Here is a 24,773-nt window from a genome sequence, read left to right as displayed (position 1 = left end):
AGCTCTGGCTATTGGTTTTTTTCCCTTTGCTTGAATGCGTGTCTTATCTTTCCCAGGGCTGAAGACACTCATTGTGCCTGTCTGCGGCATGTACGTATTCTCTCCAGTCCTATTGAGAAAGAGTCGGGATTTTTTTTTAGAGCACAACAATGCTAAACCCTCCTCTCCATGCAGGAAACTTAAAGATGTATTTGAGTTTAAGGGCAGAGGTGCCGAGAAGGCCTCCAAGTGCCTTGCAATGGGGTGAACTCATCTTGCAAAACATTAATACAATTAGGAAGAGAGACGATCCTTTGAAATCCAAGAAGGTCTGTGGGTTACCTGATCCGGGAATCATGGACACCAGAGCGGGGCTGCCAGCTGGTTGGCGGGGGACCCGAGCAGCCAGAAGGGGCTTTTCTACGTCACTTAAAGGTCACCCGTGAGGTTTCCACACCAAAATTCTTTCCGTATCGCGATTCCGAGGTTGGGGACCGGATCGAGCACTCGGAAGATTCGGGGGATGTTTTCACAGAGGACATTTTGGTAGGCTCTTTGGGCCCGGCTTCGGCTCGGCACCCGAGAACAAAGGCGGTTCTGTTCTCCGGCTCCGGCCGGAGTCACAAGATTCCGAGTATCATGCAGCACTCTGGAATTTCTGCCCCAACTTGTCACGCGAGGTATGCCTCCAGCTACGTGGAGACGGTGTCCGAGAAGACCTTCCGAATCAGGACCTACAGCACGGCGCTGAAAAAGCATGTGATGGTCATGGATTTGGTCAAGAGTAACTGGTTCCCATCCCAGAGAAAAGCCAAGGTATGCGTCATTCACATGTGCCAGGGCATGAAGACGACCAAAAAGATGAGCAGCAACTATGAGGTGAGGCTCAAAGAAATGGGAGGACGTCCCCTTCTGTCCTGAACACGGGGAGGAAATGGGAAAGCGGGTCGATTAGAGCAGATGGCCGTGGGTACATAGCTTTACAGTGGGACTAAGCTCTTGTTTTCTCTCCTCTCTTCCTTCCCCCCCATTTGCCCCATTTTCAAAACTTTGGGGCAAACGGACAATGCAATCGATCCTCTATCCACATCAGCATCTTTTCCTATAGAATCGCCTCTAAGGTTTGCCGGTGTCCCCGATGCCCGGCTGCCTGGCGATGTTTAAGCAAGAATAATAGGCGTGTTTATTCTCTGGGGCTGATAGTTTTCTCTGGAAGTTTGGTGACCACTTTGGGCCAGCGGTGATGAAGTTCGCAGTTCTGTATGTATCTTTGGGCTCATGTAATGAGAGTTTTTCCTTCTCTGAGACAGCAGTAGCATTGTGGTTATTCCCTTCAAAGGACCAGGTATTGGAGAACCAGGAGCATTTAGGAACTTAAAATGTCAGAGTGAGAGAAACTCTTCTTGGACACACATTTGTATTCCTCAGTAGCAGTAACAGGCTGTTATCTCTCTGAACGTAAACACACATGAAATCTGATCAGCTTTTTATTGTACAAAGAATAAATTATAAAAGGCTTTGTCAGAGACTCCCCTGCAGCTCATTTACACATCTCTTTTGATAAATGTAATATGCAAATTCTAAGTACTTAGCAAAAAAAAAAATCCCCTTTATGCATATTGATGCTGTCATTTCAGAAATCTGCTTGCAAGTGCCGGTGGATATTCTAGGTCCTCTTCTTCTTTTAAAAATTTCCACTGAGTAAAAGAAGGTCTCACTGTTGGGATCAGACACAGCGAAGCCTGGTTTATTTTAGCTCTAGTTCTGGGAATGTGAACTTCCATCCTCTCAAGAGAGATGCAAAGGCTCCAGATCAATACAGGAGCATTCATCGCTGAAGGATGGATGGGGAGCCCAAAGTGGACAATTAGAAGAGAATTCAAAGAAGCCAGAGGTGGTGTTAGTCACAGGTAATTAATCAGCCATCCATGGAATGTTATCATTGTTCAGTTTTAACGGAGGGTATTTTTTTCAGATCCTATAAAGGGACAACGTCTCTGAATTATTGTCTTGTGTTCTATGAAAGGAAGGAAGAAGGGAACCACACGTGTATGAAGTGCTTATTGCCAGGTGCTAGATTAAATGCTGGGGACAGAAATACAAGCAAAAAGATAGTCCCTGCCCTCAAGAAACTTACATTCCACTGGGGAAAGGCAGCACACAAAAGAGAACTTGGAAGCAGGAGGTGAAGTGGCTCTATTTTAGGCAAAGATGGGTGCAGTCTACTCTTTTCTATTGTAGTTAAATCTCTGCTGCACTCAGGGTCAGCATCAAGAAAGAGAGGGGAAATGTCTGTTCTCTGTTCTCTGTTCAAAAAGGGAAATAAAACCAAACTTGCAATCAGGCATGGAGGGGAGACTTTTTGGCCAGATCAAATTCATGCTGCCTGAAAAGTACATGGAGCCTAAGCTTGAGGGAGAAGGAATTCAGGTTTGAAGTTTGTACCCAATAAACATTATTATTATCAAGAAACAACCTTTATTAAGTAACTACTGTGTGCCAATGACTGTAGCAAGTACTAGCAATACAAAAGAGGCAAAAGATAGTCCCTGCCCTCACCGAATTTACAATCTAATGAAAGAAACAACAGGTCCACAAATACAGAGAAATAAGGCGATAAGAAGCATAAACAAAATGACGGAGAAGATGCACTAGAACTAAGGGGATGGGGAAAGGCTCTAAGTAAAAGATGGCATTTAAGTTGGGACTAAAAGAATACCAGCATCAGTAGGCAGAACTGAGAAGGGGGAACATTCCAGACATGGGAGGATAGTCAGAGAAAATGCCTGGAGCCGAAAGATGGAGCGGGTTTTTTTTTTTTAACTTGAAATAGCAGGAGGGCAGGGCCACTGGATGAAGAGTATGTGATGGGGAAAAAGGGGTAAAAAGCCAGAGGGGGAAGGTGGGAGGTGGCTAGATTATAAAGGGCTTTAAACACCGAAAAGGAGCATTTTGTTATTGATTCCGGAGGCATTAGGGAACCACTAGAGTTTATTGAGAGGGGAAGGGGTGACAGTGGCACCTATGCTTTAAGGAAATCATTTTAGTGGCTGAATGGAGGATAGACTGAAGTGTGGAGAGAGTGGATGCAGGCAGCCCCATCAGCAGCTATTGAAGACCAAGTGTGAGGTTATGAGAGTATGTACCAGGCTAGGGGCAGTGTGAGAGGCGAGAAAGGGACATATTGGAGAGAAGCTGTAAAGGCGAAATCAACAGTCCTTGACACCATATTGGATCTGAAGGGAGGAGAGATAGTGAGAAGTCAAGGTGGATCACTAGCAAACATTAACATTTCACTAGGTCAGTTTGGCTTCTTTCCTTTTCTTTTTCACACCTGTGGGAAGATATATCCTCAAGTGAATGGCTAGCCACTATTGAATTTCCTTTCTCATGTAGCTATCACTCTAGATACAGCTCAATGGATGTTGACTCCTGCTCTTATCTTTTTAGAGGGGCCCGATATTGATGGGATTCCTTTTCCAGAAAGTGCTTATTTCTCTTTTTCTTCCTGGGATGTAAATCACTATTGATGTGTTTCCATTTCCAGATAAAAAACTGAAGAAGAAATAATATTATTTACTTAAAGTCATAGATAGAAGAAGAAATAAAATTATTTACTTAAAGTCATAGATAGGAAAGTCCAATGGACAGCTATTTGGTTTTGGTCTTGGGCTTTTGCCAATAAACAAAAATCCATGTAAAAAGGCTTAAACTAGATTTCAGGAGATTTAGTTTGCTTCTAAACTCAGTCATTAATTACCCATGTGATCTCAGGCAAGTCACTTCCCTAGTGATGCCTTGAGTATTATTTCTTCATCTATGACATGAAGAGGGTAGACCAGATCATACCCAAGTTCTCTTTTACCTACAGTGGTGTTGGTGAGCTTATGGCACATGTGCCAGGGTGAGGCTCCTCCCTTCTCACTCTTCATATGTATCTGAGGACATTTCTCACTTCACCTGCCCCTCTACCCAGCAGCCCAATGAGAGCACTTCCTCTCTACCCTGTTGGATAAGTTGGGGGCTCACATGTGGCATGAGGTTGCAGTTTGGGCACTCAGTCTCTAAAAGGTTCACCATCACTGGCATAGAACATTCTATGAATCCATGACTCATGATTATTAGGCACTCGATTAGTTCACTATGTACTTAAAATATCCTGACACAGAGGCAGCTAGGTGGCACAGTGGATAGAGAGCCACTTGGAGTCAAGAGGATTTGAGTTCAAATCTAGATTCAGATACTTTTTAGCTGTGTGGGAAAATCACTTAACCCTGTTTGTCTGGTCCTTTCTCTTCTGTCTTAGAGTTGTTACTAAAATAGAAAGAAAGGATTAAAAAAATATCCTGCCACACAGTGGGTGCTAAATGAATGTTTATCAATTGACTGATATTCACATCTTTGAAAACTGAGCAGTTACTCTGTGGACTAAGGACCTGCATGAAAAGAACAAATTAATTCATCTATAAAGGCTTTTGGAAGTTATTTATGGAAAGTCTTGGATGGCACATCCCTCCACCTGATGAATTGGGGTTCCCTTTTGAAAAATGAATTTTTATTGCTATCTTTGTTTTTTTACGACATCAGCATTTTTCCAAATAATTCACGCCCTTACCTTCTTTTTCTCTGGGAGCCATCCCATAAAACAAATAATATTCTTAAAAAAGAAAAAAGGAAGAAGAGAATAAAATTTGGGGGAAAATCAATATACCAAAAAAATTCAAAAGACAAATGCAATGCACTTTACCTGTGAACCTCACACCTCTAAAATAGAGTGGGGCAGGGATGTCTTCTCATATCTCTTCTTTGGGGGCCATGGGCAATTTGCTTTTTATGAAATATGGCCTTAATTAAAAAAAGATTTATTGAGTAAGAATTTAAATTTAGGTTTTATGCTAAATATGAGAATTACAAAGTAATATTGTGGTTGCCAATTTAAAAATATTAAAGCTTAAGTCAAAATGACTTTTAGCAGCTTTATTTACAAAGAGGTGGAAAGAATGAAAGCGGAAAAATGTAGATAAAGAGACAGATTCTAATAAGCCTACCAACCCTTCTCCTGAGAAGCCAGGCTCAGTCCGGGCAAGGCCTCCCTAAATCTGATCTCCATGTGGATTTCCTGGTAATCCTCAGCTAGAGGTCCTTGGTGGTGTCTTCAAACAGAGTTGCACCAACACAGCCTCCTCCAAAGCCAAGGCAGGAATCTCACCCACTCACCCAGCAAGCTGATGCAGGATTCAGGGAAAGAGTCTCCTCCTCCAGTCCAGCTCACTGATGCAGAGTGAAAATACTCAATCTTTGAGCTGGCCTTTTAAAGCAGTTTCCTCCACATTACTTCCTGTTGTTCCCCCATTTTACGGGAACCAATCCCAGTCTTTCAATTTGCTTAGCACTGCCCAAGGTGGGGGGTGGGCAGTGACCTTTGGAGGTGTGAGCTTTCTCTAATAAGTGACTCTTCTGAAATCTCTTACTTAATGGTAAGTAGGGGCACTTTACGTTCTTGGTTTGATTAGCTAAAAATAGGCAAGGGGAGAGTTAATTCTAGCTTCACAATCCCCCCTGTGATTCTTTAGGAGACTAGTCTCCCCATGAATCATTTAACATAACTAGCTTATACCTCTAAAGATCTTCTAGCTAAAGCTCCATATAATATTGTACTTTCTAAGAGGAAACTACAATGGTTAGAAATAAGAGGGAAATAGAAGAGAGAGAGCAAAACCAATGTTTGCTCATTGTATTGACAAAAAGCCAATTAGGGGGCAGTTCCCTTTGGCATAAGAGTTTATGCTGAGAATAAATGATATGTTCAATCCCCTTCCGTTCAATCAATTACATCCCAAAGTTCATTCTTGATCTTCTGATCCAGTGTAGATTTCTTTATAGCACTTCCTCCAAATAGTTCACTTTCTTGATTTGAGGACTTAGAGAGGTTCTTTTTCTAAAATTTCTCTCAAGAATTTTAAATCTTGGATTTTACAAAAATTATATAATTGCAAACAATATTAAGCATAAAAATACTTGCCTGGTAATTATTTTTATTTACATTAATTAATTACATGGCATAAAGTATTATATACTTTTTCTAACATTGCCTAAGATCCATCAGGATACTGTCTTCTATCATTTTCATTCACTTTTTCTCCTATGATCACAATTGGTGTGTACTTCATTTTTCATTTTTGTATTCTTTTCTTTTTTTGCATCACTTCATAAAGGCATTCCTAGATTTTTTCTTTCATCTTCACACCCATCAAATTGGCAAAAAAGTAATATAAAGTAATATATCATATTTTAAAGTAATATATTTTAAAATGATTCAAAATAGTGAAATTCTATTCTGATGGGGGATAAGTAGATACACTCATTTATTGCTGGTGGAATTACAAACTTGTAGAATCTTTCTGTACATCATTCCAGGAGTACACAATATAAATTACAAAAATAACCATAACATTTAATGGAATAATTTAAATGCTGGAAACATCTTGAAAGTGTTAACAACAACAATGACAACAGAGCTAGATTTTTCAGTTAAGCATTATATGAAATTGAAAAAAATTGGAAGCAGACTAAATATGATTTTAATTTTAGTATTTGATGAGAAATCTTGGACACAGAGAGGCTAAAATGGCCCTAGACTAGAGATGGACAGAGAAATGCATATTCCCTCAATTAATTGGTTCAATAATGAAGTGTAAATAGCAGGAACAATTCAGCTGCAAAGTAATTAAGAATGGAAATAAATGATGGTGAGAGTGGATTAACAGTGTCACTTTTATGTTTCTAAAGCCTTTTGATACCATCTGGCTCAGAAATGGGGAAGGCTTACAAAATATACCATATTCAGGGCTTTTACCCCTTGTGAATTCTGGGTGAATTTTGGATATCAAACTAAAGAGTTCCATGCTTGTTAATGCAGGAAATATGTCATTGGGATGGACTAGCTTGACTTTCTTAGAATTAGGGGATATTCAGGTTGTTTCAGGACAAGAAAATACATGATCTATAATTTCTTGTAAGTAGGACATGTGTGGAAATCATAGATCATGCATTTTTAATAACTACAGGAAAGGCTGATTTAGAATAAAAGATAGTTTTTCAGATGAGTTCTGAGTCTCATTTCTGCCTGGGAACTGGCAGATAGCAAGTACTTGACTATTGACACCTTTGGAAGATAGATACATGATAGGATCTTGAAGCTGGAGTGTCTCATTCACTCTCTGATTTGTGATACTTTATGATTAGATGATTAGAGTAATCATATTCATAACTAGATTATACTTCAATGTTTCTACAGAAATGGAGAAGTAATATCATTCAATGGAATGTATGGATCTCTTGTATGCAAATGCCTGGGTTAGAATCCTGCCTCAGACTTCCATTAGCTGTGTCATCAAGGGCAAGTCTCTGATCTCTCAAAGCCTCGGTTTCCTCATTTATAATAACTTCTGTACGACCTACTTTAGAGGATCTATGTGAAGAAAATGTTTTGAATACTGTAAATTTGCTTTAATGGTTCTGTGATCTCATTCTACCTTGGATTTTCATAGGAGACTCTTGTCCATGTCCTCTCCATAGAGGGTCCAGCCAACATACTGGAATATATCCTTACTTTCTCTTAACATTATGAGGATACCAGTAGAAAACATAGCAATCCATCAGTTATCCCTCAAATTTAACTATATGATTAATTTTTTGATTATGCATTACTTTGAATGTATCCTATCATCTCTTTCTCCTTATTCATTCCTTATTTATAATGCATTGAAGACTGCTTACAATCCCCAGGTGTGCTTTTCCATCACCCTCTCTGTGATACTCATTTTTTCATTCTTTGGAGATGATAATGTTCATGACTCACAACTAAAAACCAAAATTCATAGCATATTAGCATTAAAAAGATAAATCTTTGTTTCAGGGAAACTTTGAGGTCATTGAAAGAAGTTTGACATTTCCCAAAGGAAATCTATTTCATTTTCTTCTCTTTTAATTATACATCCCCTCATTTTTATTTTGATTTTTCTGTACAGCAAACAAACGCACACACACACACACACACGCACACACACATAGTCCATCTAACTTTATAGTCTAGATTTATTCTTCATCTTCATCCACTTGGATTTTTCTGTGGGGATGATTACACTAAATTAAGTGATTAAAACTCCCTCAACAGGTTCTGCATTGTCCCATCTTGATGAGATCAATACAAAGACACTCATCAAAAGGGAAATTTGGGAAATTCTATAGAGAATCCTTCAACTTGCACTCCATGTTGGATCACCTCCTTTTCAGTGGCAAACGCCTTTGGCAAGGGCATATCTCATATTAAATGTCTTGCCTGATAATAATGATCAGAGAGTTATTTGACAACATTATTTTCTTTCAAGGAGCCTTATAAAGTGTTAAGCTACACATGTTCCCTATTAATAGCCTCATTAAAGATGTCCTCAGAGTAGGGGCAAATTATTTCCAAAAAAAATTATATGAAGATAATAAAATATATATTGGTTGATCATTATTGATATTCACCTTGTCATTTTTAAGGTCCAAGCTTTCCCTCCATCACTTCAGTACCTTTCTTTCCAAACAGCTTGAGAAATGCTACCATAATGTCCTTACAACTGAATCATGCCCAGTACCACTTTGGTATGTATATTCTTGACTGGTCAGCTGCTCTAAAATGGTGAGAAACAGTGCGCACTTGTGAGATTAAAAAAAATGTTTTAGGAGAACCTTATACAGAGACGAATACCCTGTGGCACAATTGAATAAAATTGACTTCTCTATTAGCAGCAACACAATGATCCAAGACATTTCTGAGGGACTTATGAGAAAGATGCCATCCACATCCAGAGGAAGAACTGTGAGAGTAGAAACACAGAAGAAAAGCAACCGCTTGAACACATGGGTTGATTGGGGATATGATTGGGGATGTAGACTCTAAACGACCACCCTAGTGCAACTATCAATAATATGGGATTAGGTCTTGATTGATGACACATGGAAAACCCAGTGGAATTGCATGTTGGCTATGGGAGGGGGTGGGAGGAAGGAAGGGAAAGAACATGAATCATGTAACCATGGAAAATTTTTCTTAATTAATTAAATAACATTTAAAAAATTAAAAAAAAAACCCATTTTGTTCCAATTTGGAATTATAGCCAAAGGGCTCTAAAAACTGTGATCCTTTTAATCCAACAATACATCTACTGGGTCTGTATCCCAAAGAGATCAAAGAAAAAAGAAAAGGACCTATTTGAACAAAAATGTTTAGAGCAACTCTTTCTGTAGTGGCAAAGAAGAGAAAATGGAGGTGATGCCCATTGATTGGGGAATGGCTGAAGAAGTTGTGGCATAGGATTATTATGGAATACTTTTGTGCCATAAAAATGATGAGCAAGATGCTTTCAGAAATACTCGGGAAGACTTGTATAAATTAATACAAATTGAAGTGAGCAAACCCAGGGGAACCTTGATTGTACACAGTAAGAGCAGCATTCTGATGATGATCAACTGGGAAAGACTTAGTTACATTGATCAAGACAAGGATCTTTGGCAGTTCCAAGGACTCATGATGAAAAGTTTTCTCCACCTCCAGAAAGAACTGATGGATTCTGAATGGAGATTGAGGCAGACTTTTTCCACTTGCTTTATTTTTCTTGCTTTTTTTTTTTTTTTTGCAACATAGCTAATGTGAAAATGTTTTTGCCTGACTTCACATGTATAAGGAGTATCATATTGCTTGCTTTCTCAATGGGTAGAAGAGGGGCTAGAAGAAGGAAGGCAATTTAGAACCCAGATTTTAAAAATAGAATGTTAAAATAGAGTATAATTGTGTTTATATAAGATAGCATTTACTCTGTAGTTTGCCTCTGAATGATATTATTATCCAGTAAAAAAGACACATTTTTTTCAGGCAAAAATTTTTATGACTTGTCTTTTATTTTGATTTCTTAATTTTAATTTTCAATGTCACATTATTTCCCTCCTAACACCCTTCCCCTACCAAGTGAGAAGGCAAATATGAAACTCATTTTAACTACTAAGTCATGCAAAACATTTTTTCACCTTAATCATGTGATTTTAAAAAAATGTGTGAAAAAGAAAGTAGAAAAATATGCTTCAATCTGCACTCATACTTTTATCAGTTTCTCTCTAGAGCTAAAGAACATTTTTCATCCTAAGTTCTTTGGAGCTGTGGGTTTTCTAAATTTTAATTTTTCATGTTTATTTTGGTTACTTCTTGATGTTTTCTCTTATTTATTTTTTATTTTAAAATCTTTTTAAAAAAGTATTGGTATGGTTCTCTCTGGGTGGATCTAGAGAGGAAAACTTTGGTGATATAAAAATATTGATAAAAATTTAAATAAAAACATATATTTGTGTAATAATCTCATCATGCCAATCATACTTTTCAATTTCACCTTAAGGGCCATTTTTACTTCCTTATATCCTTTTTAGAGATTCAAGTATTATATTCCAAATTTGGTGATTTTACTATCAGAAATGAGAAGAAGCCCTAAAAATATTGGAAAACTAGCTTTCCTCCTTCCAATTTCATTTGTAAAACATTTTGGGATAATCTGGTATAGGTGAGCATCATACTGAGATTTTCCTTCTGTTTATTTTATTTTATTATTAATGAATTTATTTCCAGGTATTCTCAACTCTTCTTTCTCCTTGTTAAACCAAAAGAACCATCATCTGGCAAACAGATATGTATATATGTATATTGTGTCTTGTGTTTCCATTTTTTCAGTTCATTTTCTGGAGGTGAACATTCACAAGTTATTCTTCCATTATTAAATCTATATCTGTATATAATGTTCTTTTGGTTCTGATCCATTTCATTCTTCATTATCTCATGTAGTTCTTTAAAAGTTAAAAAAATTAACCTGCTCATCATTTCTTATGACATAGTAATATTCCCTCAAACTCATATATCACAATTTATTTAGCCATTCCCCATTTGATGGACATTATTTCAATTTCCATTTCTTTGCCACCACAATGCCATTGCCGGGTTTAGGGTGTACACAGTTTTAGAACTCTGGCATAATTCCAGATTGCTCTCCAAAATGGTTGAATCAGTTCATAGTTCCACCAACAGTGTATTAGTATCCCCATTTTCCCACATCCCCTTCAACATTTATCATTTTAACCAGTCTGAATTGTTTATGTTTGCATTTCTCTAATCAGGAATGATTTAGAACATTTTTATATTTACCTTTATATGGCCTTGATTTCTTTATCCAAAAACCGTTCATATATTTTGACCATTTATCAACTGGGAGATGATTCTGATTCTTATAAATTTGACAAAATTCTCTATATATTTTAGATATGAGACCTCTATCCATGAAACTATCTAGGAACATTTCCCCCCAATTTTCTGCTTTCCTTTTATTCTTGGCAGTATTTATTTTATTTGAACAAAACCTTTCAATTTACTGTACTCAGAATTATTCATTTTACATTTCGCAATGCTCTCCATCTCTTGTTTACTCATAAATTCCTCTCCTGTCCATAAATCTGAGAGGCAATATTTTTTCCTGTTTTAATTTGCTTATGATATGTCCTTTTACATCTCAATCCTGTATTCTTTTTATCTTATGTTAGTGAATGGTACAAAATACTGGTCTATACTTCATTTTTGCCAAACTTCTTTCAAGTCATCCCAGCAATTTTTACCAAATAGTGATTTCTTATCTCAATAGCCTGGATTTATACTTGTGTCAAATACAGGGTCACTTTAATTTTTTATTTCTGTTTGTTGTATGTTAGTTCTGTTCCTCTGATCTACCTTTCTATTACTTAGCCCATACCCAGATAGTTTCAATACTTACTGCTTTATAATGCAGTTTAAAATCTGATATTGTTGGGCTTCCTTCCTTTACATTTTTTAATTTATTCTTTGATAGTCTCAATTTTTTGTTCTTCCAAATGAATTTTGTTATCATTTTTTCCATCTCAATAAGATAATTTTTTTGTAATTTGATTGGGATGGCCCAAGATTTTCTTAGGCTCCTCTACCTTGGTTTTTGATATTTCATGAGGCAACCATTTATTCTCTTTCTATGTAACATTCAGCAAAAAGACTTGGATAGCTCTACATGGTAAGGACATCGAGTATTTGTTGGCTGATGTGATGTCTGGGTGCATTTTACCCTTTTGTTGTACCAATTGCTTTTGAATGGTTAACTTCTCCCCTCCAAAATGGCAATAATCTGAGTCAATATCATTACCTTTATCTATTTCCCCTTTTTTAGAGACAGCCGCCTATATAGGTAGATAATGAGAAAATACATGCAAAATGCCTTGAAAAACTTAAGGCTTTTATAAGTATCTGCCATGATTATAATTACTGATAGGATTAGGTTGAAACTATTCCAATCACATGCAGAGCAGTGAGTGGTAAGGTCTGTTCTTTAAGAAAGTCATGTCGTATAGCTATATAGAGGATGCATTGGAGTGAGGAAAGAAAGAGAGATCAAGTAGGAGGACATTGCAATAGCCCAGGCCAGAGGCAACTAAGGCTTGAGCTAGAATGTTAGCTGTGTGGGGATGGGGAGAGAAAGGGGTGGAGATGTAGAGGCAGAATCAGCAAGGTCTGGGGTGAGGAAGAGTAAGGAGCTGGGAATAACGCCAAGCCTGCGAAGCTGGAAGAATGGCAGTATCTTTAATGGAATTAGGGGAAACAGAGGAGAGGAAATCAGAGAGAGGAAAAGACAATGATTTGTGTTTTGGACATGTTGAGTTTAAGGTGTTGGTGAGACATCTAGTTAGAAATGTCCACTAGGCAGCTGGGAACATGGGGAGGAAGGTCAGGAGAGAGACTTAGATTAGACGTGTGATGGATCTGTGATTCATTTGCACAGAGACCATGATTTGAATTCAATGGAGCTGATAAGACTGAAGGAAGAGAGAACAGGGCCAAGGGGTAATCCACACTTAGACATGAATGATGGCCCAATATGAGACAGAGAGAGGAGTCACACAAGTAGCAGGAGAAGCTAGAGAAGGAAGGTGATCAGCTGTGTCAAATCATACACAGAAGTCAAGAATGAGGGTTGAGAAAAGATCTTGGGGAAGCTAGGTAACTCAGGGGAGAGAGAGTGCCAGGCCTAGAGATGAGAGGTAGCGGATTCAAATCTTATCTCAGGCTTTTCCTGGTTGTGTGACTCTGGGTGAGTCACTTAACCCCCATTTTTTAGCCCTTGTTGTTCTTCTGTCTTGGATCCTATACATAGTATTGATTCTAAGACAGAAGGTAAGAGTTGAGAGAGAGAGAGAGAGAGAGAGAGAGAGAGAGAGAGAGTCTTTAGATTTGGACACTAAGAGAACACTTTGGATAACTTTGGAGAGAGCAGTTTCAATGGAATGAAGGAGTCAGTAGCCAGAGTGTAAGGTAATGAAACCAACTCCTCATTAGTCCTTTATTTGTGTCTCTCAATTGAAAGAAACTCTTAGGTTTTTTTCTTTTTGCCTGTAACTTTTTAACAGGTTTTAAAACATAATAGATAGCAACACTATCAAAATGGCAATGCTTTAGGACTTCTAGGAGTCCTGGAAGAACCCACCAGTTCTTGGGCCTGATCATTTTTGTCTTCAATAATTGTTTGGCCAGAAATCATGACAGATTATAAAACAGATTACAATTTTGTCCTTCTTTTGGAGTGGGAAGGGGGGAGGTTGGAAACCTGGCCTTGATGAACAATTCTTATGGTGGTTCCCTTTGCATTTGGAACCTGAGAGAATTTTCAGGCTCAAGTGTTTGTTGTTGTTGTTAATATAGATGATATTATTTGGGGAAACAAAGGTAGCACTGACTGAAACTGAGCCAGAAATACAGATGGCATGCCCAATCTTCTTAGTATGATAGATTTTTAACTACCTATTAACCGGCCTCCACAAAGTCCTCCCTGAAGCTCCATCTTGGTGTGAACATGACCCATGGCTCTCCAAGCCAATATGCCAATGGAAAATAAACAGAGCCTTGATCAGAAATTCTGGTAAGCCTGGGTACGAGAGAGAAGGGAACTCATCCATTCCAGCCACAAAATCGTGTTGTGGTTTGGGAGAGAGAAATTGGTGATAAGACCTGGAGAATGGAGGTCTAGGGATGGAAAAGACTCAAGAGCTTGTGAAGGATGAGATAGAAGATAGTGCTGGGAAGAATTATGCTTTCCTCCCGTTCTTCCTGCCTTTGGCACTGAAGACCCATTGTCTCCCACCTTTGTTACATTTCTGGGCATAAGTCCCCACAGGTTCTACTATGCATAAAGGTATTAAGTACCACCTCAGCAGCAAATCAGTTTACTTTCTGAGGGCCAGCCTAACTAAGGAAGGAGAGACTCCTTGCCAAGGGACTGGTCCCTCAGTGATGAATTCTTTGGCTGTAGCAACCCATGAAACAAAGAAAAGACAAAATAGTCTCAGTCTTCTGCAGCTGCAGCCACTCCTGTAATGAGAACAGAAAGGGGGGAGGGGGCAGAGGGTCCAAAGAATCGCCTGGTGTTGACACTGACTCTGAACTGGCAGTGCCCAGTTTTAGCCAGCTTGAAGCCTTGGGCTCATGCCATTCCCTCTAAAGTCCTTCCCAGTAAACAAGGGCATTTTCCTTCCTGACATTTCTGAAATGCCCACAGTTGTATGAAAGTGTCCCTGAGGATGGTGCAAAGACGTCCGGCTGCCCTTGATGGAGTCAACTTCAGACGCGGCAAGGTGGGTTACGATGGACTCCGGACCTTGTTTGGCTTTGTTCTTTTTTCTCTTAAATCAGAAGAAATGCTAGTTCATGGACAGGCTGCCAGTCCATGCGTCTGTCTCCCCTCACTGTCCCAAGTGGTTGCTAGCAGGTGCAGTTAGGTGGCCCATTAGATAGAACCCCTTTCCCATAGTCAGGAAGACCAGGGTTCAAGTCTAACCTCGGCATTTCCTAGTCAAGTTACTTAACCTCTGTTTGCCTCGATTTTCTCAAATGTAAAATGTAGTAATAACGGAACCTACTTTGCAACCTTGCAGGTGTGTTTTGAGCATCAAAGGAGATGATGTTTGTAAAGTAGCTGGCTCAGAGTCAGCACATTATCAGGGCTTGTTTCCTCCTTTCCTCCCTCTCCTCGACAAATCCGCTCCGGTTCATTCCATTTGTACAATGACTAGTAGTCAGATCCGAGGATTGGGAGAAAAGGAAATACAAGAAGTTAAAAGAAAATCAAACTCCCCTCCAGGTCTCTAGCTTTCAAACCCAGTAGATTCTGCCAAGTCATCTCCAGATGGGAATAATGAAGCTCCAGCTCTGAGTCTCCCAAGATGCTGGCTGCAGGAGGAAAAGGCCTGGAGAGGGGCAGGATGTCCCTGGAGGAATCAGGCTTTGGAGATGAGTTTTGCAGTCATGGGAGACTGGGACAAATGATTGAGATCACCAATTTAACAGCCCTTTACAATTTATTAGTATAGGCAATATGCCACTTAATCCCTGCCGAGTGAGTGCTAGGAGAGTGGAGGAAAATCAATCGGCCCTTGAATGACTTTCCAGAAAACAAAACCCACTGAAAGTGTAGGTTTGCTTTAGCTTGCTTAATAGCCAGCTGCCCACACTTTCAGAGCAGTTTCTCGGCGGTTAAACAAGTCTGATGGTCGGCTTTTTAAATCCAACAGTTAATTTTGTACTAGATTTCCTCATTTTCCCAGGTGACCTTGGGCAACCACTCTGTGACTTGATTTCCTCATTTCTAAAATGAGGAGGATGAGTGACCTGAAAGGTCCCATCTAGCGCCAGACCTCTTTTCTGAATATGCTGTTGAGATATTGAAATTTTCACTTATTGATCTGGTATGGGCAGCTGCGCATAATGGACACAAATGATTACTGATCTTGAAGTCAGAAAGATTTGTGTTCAAATTCTGTCTGTGGTACCCCCTAGGGAAGTCCCTTCACCTCAATACCTAAAGTAAATGAATGAATTTTAAAAAATACATCAAGAGCTTGGGTTATATAATGCGCTTAAATTTATCCCACAATTCAGAGAAGGGATGCAATCTACATCTTCAAAGGTGAAGGAAAATACAACACTTGGAGTCTCCTACACTGATGAAATCACAGGTTAATCACATACTCACATGTTATTTTAATTGTTATCATTTTGGATAAATTGTTCTCTTTCTTGATGAAATTCAGATAGACATTTTCCTAGGACAAATTACTATCTTTTTTTTTTTTTACATTTAAAGTTCTGCAGATTATTTCATAGATGGATCAAATAACTGTTGTTTTTTTTTTTAAATTTAATAAGGCTGTTTGAATAAGGCTCATCTCCTGTAGGCATTCTCTAAAAGCCCTCTCAGTAACTCGGGCAACAGAAAAAAGGACAGGGACTATTTGTACCTCGCCCTGCTCCCATGTGATTTTAATCTTCTCAGTCCAGTTTCTGTACCTTGAAAGCTTTTTGTTCCCTGGAGCTTGGAGATGATGAATATTTTGGATGGTGACAGCTATTGAAATTCTTGTGTTAATGTTTTTGTGTATCCACATTTTGTGGAGGTGATTGTGGGGAGCAGTTTGGCTTGAGATAATGCTTTGGTCTGGCTGGCTTGGTCACCGTTCGGTATATTGCTTGTATTCTCTTTAGGCTATTTTTCGATCTCTCTTTGTAGTGCTGGGATTTGCCATCTATTTGTTTATGAAAGCTAGGAAGCTTCTGATGTATGATTCTGAGTACCAGGTCACACTGTACTAAGTGGGGTTTTATTACTATGATGATGAAAATTCTTCTCATTTTTTCCTCAGGTGGCTCAGATAGAAATGATCTTGGGGTAAATTACTCTTGTTATCATTGTTTTATATTTGATATTCTATGGACTATTGCACGAAGATATATATTTTTAAAAACAACTTTGAGTAGTTGAGTAAAAGTATGAGAAAGAAACTTCACTTTCTGTAATCTCATTGTGAGCATCCTTTGTAAAGCAGCCAATAGAACAGGAGAGGGACGTATCTCATCCTATTCCCTTATAGAGATGAGCAAAACAAATCTGCAAATGTCCCACATTGTGGCCATGGACACAGAATATGCCTCATTATTCATATTTAATACATTATTTTTCTGTTAAATGGATAGACTTTTTAAACAAGTAAAATGTATTGTTATACTTTACTTTATATATAATCCACATTTCTAACTCAGTCCTTCCCTCCTCACCTTTCCAGAGAGTCAACCTCCATAATAAAAAGGAGACAAAAATTTTAAAAAACACTAAAAAGATCTGTTACATACAGTGTTCTATTTACGCTGTCTCTACCCACCTACTCCCACCTCTGTAGAGAATTAGGAGTGGCTAGGAGTCAGACCTGAACTTTTTTATCAACAGTATTCTTCCAGTGATGTTGCATGGCCATGAGTCATAGAATGTTCCTGTCTCTAAAGATTTGAAGGGGAGGATCACCCAAAGGGCAATGGAGAGATAGGTGAGGGCAGTCTGCAGTGCATGAGGAATTAGGCAAGACAAGTGAGGTGAATTAAGCATGAGATATGGGCAGAGGGAGGAACAATTGAGAGAGATTTTTTGTGCTCTGTTGGTCTCACAATGTGGAGACATGAAGATGGCCTCCAGCATTTAGGATTGGTTCTCCTCTAGTGAATACATGGGAGAACATGGAAGAGCATCCCCCAGGCTGGACAGGCATGGATGACTTGGTATCCTCATCACTGGAGTGCAAATTCACATTGATGAGATCACAGAATCAGTGAGGTATTACGGTTCTGATGGACCGTATGGATCCATGACGATGGGTAAGGGAGAAAACAGTTCATGAGGACATAGGAGAAGGGAGAGAGTCTCAGTCAAGGAGTCAGTCAGGGAGGACAGGGATTACCCTTATTGTGAATAAGAATTCAGTGAGAGGGCTCTGATCTTGTTCATGAACTTGAGTACCTTTTTCTCTCACACATCCTGAGTTTTTTTTTTTTTTAAACCCTTACCTTCCGTCTTGGAGTCAATTCTGTGTATTGGCTCCAAGGCAGAAGAGTAGTAAGGGTAGGCAATGGGGGTCAAGTGACTTGCCCAGGGTCACACAGCTGGGAAGTGTCTGAGGCCAGATTTGAACCTAGGACCTCCCGTCTCTAGGCCTGGTTCTCAATTCACTGAGCTACCCAGCTGCCCCCACATCCTGAGTTTTTTGATCCATTGGCATGATGGATAATTGTTGGGAGGCAGCCTAGTCTAGTAGGTGGAGTATTGGACTTTGGTTCAGTTTAGTTTAGGGGGTAGAGCATTGGACTTGAGCTCAGAGAAAGAACCTGGTTTAGAATCTTGCCTTTTGTAGTGAATGTACCACAGAGTGAACTCCTTCACCTTTCTAAGTCTCAGTTTATTTATCTGTAAAATGGGGGGTATAGCCTTGTGAAGAGCAAGTGAAACCATGTATGAAAAGCATTTGTAAAAATAAAAGCAACAAAACTGTAAGTATTTCAGTCACTCAGTCAGTCAGTCAATAACCATTTAGTCAGAGCTTGCTATGTACCAGACATTGGACATCAGCAGACAGCCAGACTTATAAAAGCTGGTAATAAAAAGAAAGGGGAAGAGGGAATGTGGTGGAGCTAATGTGGCAGAGGAGAGTCAACAACTCAGCTGAACTCTCCCAACATTCCCTTCCAAACAGCTTTAAAATAACTCCTCAAATCACATTTTGGGAGCCACAGAGCCAACAAAAGACTAATATGAGATATTTTTCCAGCTTACTATGTCTGAGGAAGTCATGGGTGACTAGAAGCTAATAACTCCATGAAACATCAATCAACAGTAAAACAAAGTCCAGAGAATAAAAAAGAGAAGAAAATATGAACTCTATCATCAGAAAAACAATTGACTTCAAAAGTAGATTGTGGAGAGAAAATGTAATAATCATTGGACTACCTGAACGCCATGATAGAAACCATATTTCAAGAAATCGTCAAGGAAAACTGTTCTGATAGTCTAGAATCATTATTCTAGTAAAATAGAAATTGAAAGAATCTACCAATCACCTCCTGAAAGAGATCCCAAAATGATAACCCCCAGGAATATTATAGCCAAATTCCAGAGCTCCCAAGTTAAGGAGGAAATATTGCAGGCAGCCAGAAATAATGAAATTCTGATAGTATGGAGCCACAATTAGGATCCCCCAACATTTAGCAGCTTCTATATAAAGGAAACTGAGGGCTTGGAATGCAATGTTCCAGAAGGCAAAGGATCTAAGATTATAATTAAGAATAATCTACCTAGGAAAACTGAGTATTCTGAAGGATTCTTCAGAGGAAAAAAATGAATATTTGGTAAAATAGAGGACTTTTAAGGATTGCCTGCCATCCATCTCTCATTTTACCCTCTACTATACAAGTTCTTCCTAATGAGTCTCTTTTACATGAGAAAATTTTCCCATTCTCTCTCTCCCTTTGACTTTTGCCCCATTGCATCCCTCTTTCTCACTCTTTCATTTTTTTGAGGTAATCCCAACATAATCAACTTGTATTCATGCTCTTTTCTTATGTAGCTGTCTTCTAACTCTCCTATTAATTATTACATTCTTAAGATATATATATATATATGTGTATGTATATATATATATATATGTATGTATGTATGTATATTATTCTCCCATGTAGGAATCTATTTAAATCCCTTCTGATTTCTCTTTCATGTTTAACTTTATAGGCTTTTCTCGAGTCTTCTGTTTGAATGTCAAATTTTCTGGTCACACACATGCCCTGGCCACATGTGATCCTTATGTGTAAGTTCTTCCCATGTTTCTTACACATTCTTTCCACCAATGGGACGGGTCTTTGTGGAGTTAGTCTTGTTTGAAAGTCTCTCTCTTCATGTTGCCGCAGTTCATATGGTTTTGCCATGTTTTTCTGAAGCCACACCCCTTGTCATTTTTTATAGCACTCTAGTATTCCATCATGATATGGTCCTCTCCTTACCCAACAGATCTCCAGCTAGAAGCTACAGAGAGAACCATACTTATCTAGTATTGTCAAATTCTCACCTGCCTGTCCCAGAAGTACAGGTCTTTCTACTCACTGGGAAGTAACCACAGTCCCATCCTCATAGCCCCCTAAGGTTTTCAAGTATCTCACCTCCCCCCCCCCCCGCCAAATGCTAATTAAACAAGAGTCCAGGATGGCCTGCCTCTGTTGTCATTCTCATTATTATAATATTGTCATATCCCTGCAATGGCCAGCCCAAGTTTTGGAGGGGTTTTTGGTAGGGGGATACTTTTCCATCATCCTGTCTTTAGTTTAGGTTAGGTGCTTCTGATCTAGTTTGGCTGGTCTGGAGAGTGTGACATTCCTCTGGGCTGCTGGGAGATAGTCTTGCTGGTGCCTTTAAAATCTAATTTATGTCCCTGATGTCAAAAATGTTTTCTCATCACCACTGTATGTCCTGATGTGGAGTCTCTGGTTACTTCAGGTTTGAAGTACTCATTGAGTTTGCATCTACTTAAAACCATGACAACTCCCTCTCCACATATGTTTACTTTTACTAGTCAACTAATTCAAACAAAGACATTTAATGAAGAGGTATTGCAAGAGAAAGTAGCAATAAAACATTTTATCAATAAAATGGGGGCACACTACAAATATCTATACCATTGGTGGGAAGAATAAATAAAAATATACGAAGGGCTCACACATAAAGACCACATGTGGCCAGGATGTGTGTGAAGCAGGATCTCGTACCTCTAACATCAATCTGTTAGAGGTAGCCTCTTTCCTGTTGCTCTTACTAGGGCTGCCCTCTACTCCTCTGGAATGGTTTGTATCCTCTACCCCGTGTTATCCCTTGATGGTCTTATATGGTCTCTGTTGGCAGTGACCTGTTCATATAAATGGTCTCTGCTGGTCTCATAGGCTGCTGAGCTCTTCCTATCACCAGCATCTAGGTTTTATCTCTATGGAGTACCATTCAGTTTACTTAGCTACTGTCTGGTAGGGTACAATAGCCCCCAATAGCTCTTTAGTTATAGCCAAGACTATGAGCCATGGCACCCAAACAATGGCCATAAGCTAAGTAGAGTGTTTTCCAGGCTAAGATCTGTCTGATTTTTGAATTTATTTCCTCTAGCTCAGATGGTCCATGTCCTTCTCCTAAGCCTCTAACCAACTCAAGATTAGAAGGCTCTTACAACTTTCCCCTGTGAGAACCCTGTGCTTTAGACCTACTTCTGAGAGCTTTTCCGAAGAAATCCCACAGAATCAAGTATCTCTGTGATACCACGTTTTTTTCTGGGCACCCCAAATTCTTTGAATCTTGCCATTCAAATGTATCTGAGGAAGCACAAAACCCCAGAGGGTAGGATCACTGTTTTCCTCCTGCCAGCCTGCAATCCCATTTTTATTATGTATATGATAACAGCAACAAGCCTCCTGGGATTTAAGCCTCCCTACATTGAGATAATATGCTTGCAAAAAAGAATAATAAGGATAGACAATTCCAAAGATAAATCTCAGCTACCAAGGTTAAGCTATAAAACAAGAGAATGTACTGGGTCTGGGCCTGCTCTTCCCCTATCAAATATTTTTTCATGGCTTCTGGCTCTGATTTCTTTTGTAGGTTTAACTCCTTATATACTGTTAAAGCATCAGAACCAGGTTTGAAGGATGGAAAGAAGGCAGGGCTTCTCAACTTTTAGTCTCCATTTTTCTCTGCTAACGAGAGTGATGTTTAGTATGGAAGGGACAGAACCAAAATGGGTAATAAAGAGCTGATACCCTAAACAATAAGAAAACAGTTAGAGAGCACCACCTTGATAGGTGGACTTCACACTAGGCTCTGAGGAATGATTTTCTTGGGTATTAAATGAACTGAGCCTTCATCAGTAATCTGAAAGATTGTGAAAGTGAGTGAGGTACTATGGGATGGAGATGGGCAAATGTTATCTTAATTTTCCAAAAAATGAAGAAAATTAGGCTTGAAAACCTTACACCAGTCAACTAGACTTCAATTCAACATGTGATTAGAGAGATGGTCAGTGAAGATCTAGAAATGGAAGCAGTGGTCACCAAGAGCCAACTGGTTTCCTTAAGAACAGGCTATGTAGAGAGCAGCTAGGTTGCTCAATGGATTGAGGCCGAGGTCCTCTAAAGACAGGAAGTCTTGGGTTCAAATCTGCCCTTAGACATTTTCTAGCTATATGACCCTGGGCAAGTCACTTAACCCCCATTATTCTGACTTGGTTCTAAGACAGAAGAAAAAGGCTTAAAAAAAGAGCAGATTGTACAGATTAGCCTTTTTGGGTCCTCTTGGGACAAGGCTGCTACCAGCTTAATCATCATAGATATGGTTACTTTCATTGTAGTAAATAATTTCATAAAGCCATGCTATTCTTCTGGAAAAGATGGAAAGATACAGTTTAGAAAAACGAGCAGTTAGGTGCCTTAGAAAAATCACTGATGGATGGCACCAATGAGTAGTCATTAATATTTTGATTCTATCTTGGAAGCTGGCCTTAGTGAAGTTGGCAGGAATGTGTGCTGAGGCTTGTGGGGCTTAACATTTTTTTATCAGTGACTTGGATAAAGGCATAGATAATGTGCTCTTTGTGTGTTCAGATGCCACCAAGCTAGGACAGATTGTTGCAATTCTGCATTCCAAGATGAAAAAGATCATGTGAGAGAAATAAGTCAAATCCAGTGTGATTAAAGTGTTTAGGGAGATATATATATATAGTCTTACTCTTGGGATCAAACATCTAGATATTGCATTAAATGGTGGGGGCCTCATTTTACAAAGGACCATTGAGTGTCTAGAGGAGGCTCTAGAATAGTGTAGAATAGAATAGACAACCAGAATAGTGAGGGACCTCGACTTCATGCCATAGGTCATCGGAAAGAGCAGGGGAAGATAAATGTGGGATATATGGTTGTCTCAAAGGGCTTGAAAGGATGTCCTTGCTAGGGGATACAGATGGATCCTTCTTGACCACAGAAGGCAGAAGCAAGTGCAATGGATGGAAAATGGATGAGGCAGATTTCCGCGCCGTGTAAGAAAATCCTCCTGAGAACTGTCCCAGACTGGCCTAGGCTACCTCACATGGACAGAGTAGATTCCCTGTTTTTGGAAGTCTTCAGGAAGAGGTTGGATGATTCCCTTTTGAGGACTCCATAGTGGGAGAGGGACTTCACAAGTGGGACTACATGTTCCTAAGATTCCTTCCAACTGTAAGATTCTGCAATCTTGTGAATCGGTTTCTCTTGACCCAAAGTTTTGCACTTTATCATGTGATTGCTGACAAATCACTGGTTTAAGAAGTGAAGTCACCTCCCTCATGGATGCAGGCTGGGCAAGAACTTTAATCAAGGATTATGGATGTCTGCAGTTTTCTCCTAGGGACTAATTGAGACACATCATAGGTTAAAAAATCCCATCAAAGTCACTCCTATTTGTCCAAGTTCCCCTATTCTAGGGAAATTAATCAATAAGCATTTTGCAAGTACCTAGTATGCAGAATCAATTTGGTTATAGGTCAATATATACCTTCCTAAAAATCACTATGTTTTCCAAAATCACACAGTGAAAACCACAGGGTTTATGGGGCAAATGGGATTAGGGCAGCATACTCCAAAATGCCACCAACGAAACATAAAAACTACAACATAAGAACTTCATAAATGGTAGCATAGTTTTTAAACATGTTAAATAGTTAAGAAACCTATAAGTATTACAATAAATAGTGGTGCTGTCTATGGCCCTGGGCCATGGCTCATTCTATACCACAGTTTTGTCTTTTTTTGCCTCCATCATTTCTTTTCTTTTTATTCAAAGATGTAGTTTCCCAATTACACGTAATAACAATTTTCAACAAATGTTTTCCGAAATGATAAGATCCAAATTGTCTCCCTCCCTTCCTCCTCTCCCCCCTCTCAGAAATGGTAAGCAATTTGATCTGGATGACACATGCATTATCATGCAAAACATACTTCCATATTGGTCATTGTTGCAAAAGAATACTCATATCAAATGTGAGAATTAAAATGGATACCCAAATACTCAAATATTATATTCAATAAGATTTATTAACCAAAAAGGCTGGAGTAAAGAGGGAGCTAACTCAGCCAGGTCATGAGAAAAAGAGAGCGAGAGGCGGAGTTCCAGCCAACTATATACAAAAAACGTAAGCACGCAATGTGGTGGCGAGAGCAAAAGGAATTCTAGGAAATGCTAAAGGAATTCTGGGGAACATAGTTCAAAGGTACAAAATTTCTGATAAATGCACAAACCAAAACCCCCAAATAAAGCCATAAATAAATGAATGTGAAGGAGAGTCGGTCTTGATCTGCGTCTGTCTCCAACAGTCCTTTCTGTGGAGGTGAATAGTGTTCTTTGTCCTAAGCCTTCCAGAATCGTCCTAGATCATTGCATTGCTGGGAGGAGCGAAGCCTTTCACAGCTGATCATCCCTGTACCCCAGTTTCCATGGGACCTCGGCTGGCAAAGTCCCCGATTACTGGCAAGAGAGTAAATCTGGCCAGGTTTGGGACAGAAGGCAGGGGCAGGGGAAGTGGAGTTCGTAGATGCAGACTAGCCCTCTTCCACCCACAGCTTCTACTGCACCAGAAAATACACAAGAAACATGGCATTTTACCATGGAAAAAAGGCCTGGCGTTTGCTTGCTGAAGTGGGCCTGGGCAAAGATCACAGGTCCTGAGTTACTCGGCAGTGGTGCAGGTCGGGGGAGGAAATCTCACATAAGCAAACATGAAATTCAGGGTATCCTCAAATTGTTCACCAACATATTCACTGAGTTGCA

The 24,773-nt window shown here is 39.3% G+C and overlaps 1 protein-coding gene across 1 annotated transcript in view; it reads left to right on the top strand.

The window, feature by feature from the left end:
* The first annotated feature begins 618 nt into the window (after positions 1 to 618).
* The window catches only part of C2H10orf90 (chromosome 2 C10orf90 homolog), a 293,189-nt gene continuing 269,034 nt past the window's right edge, over positions 619 to 24,773 (top strand). The window contains exon 1 of the mRNA XM_044659242.1: positions 619 to 858. Within this exon, the coding sequence (XP_044515177.1) occupies positions 619 to 858 (240 nt within the window). The remainder of the gene's footprint in view (positions 859 to 24,773) is intronic.

This window comes from Gracilinanus agilis, chromosome 2 (assembly GCF_016433145.1).
Source record: "Gracilinanus agilis isolate LMUSP501 chromosome 2, AgileGrace, whole genome shotgun sequence".
Classification (NCBI taxonomy): Eukaryota; Metazoa; Chordata; class Mammalia; order Didelphimorphia; family Didelphidae; genus Gracilinanus; species Gracilinanus agilis.
The sequence above is the reverse complement of the archived record's forward strand: the minus strand, read 5'-3'. Positions and strand labels throughout refer to the sequence as shown.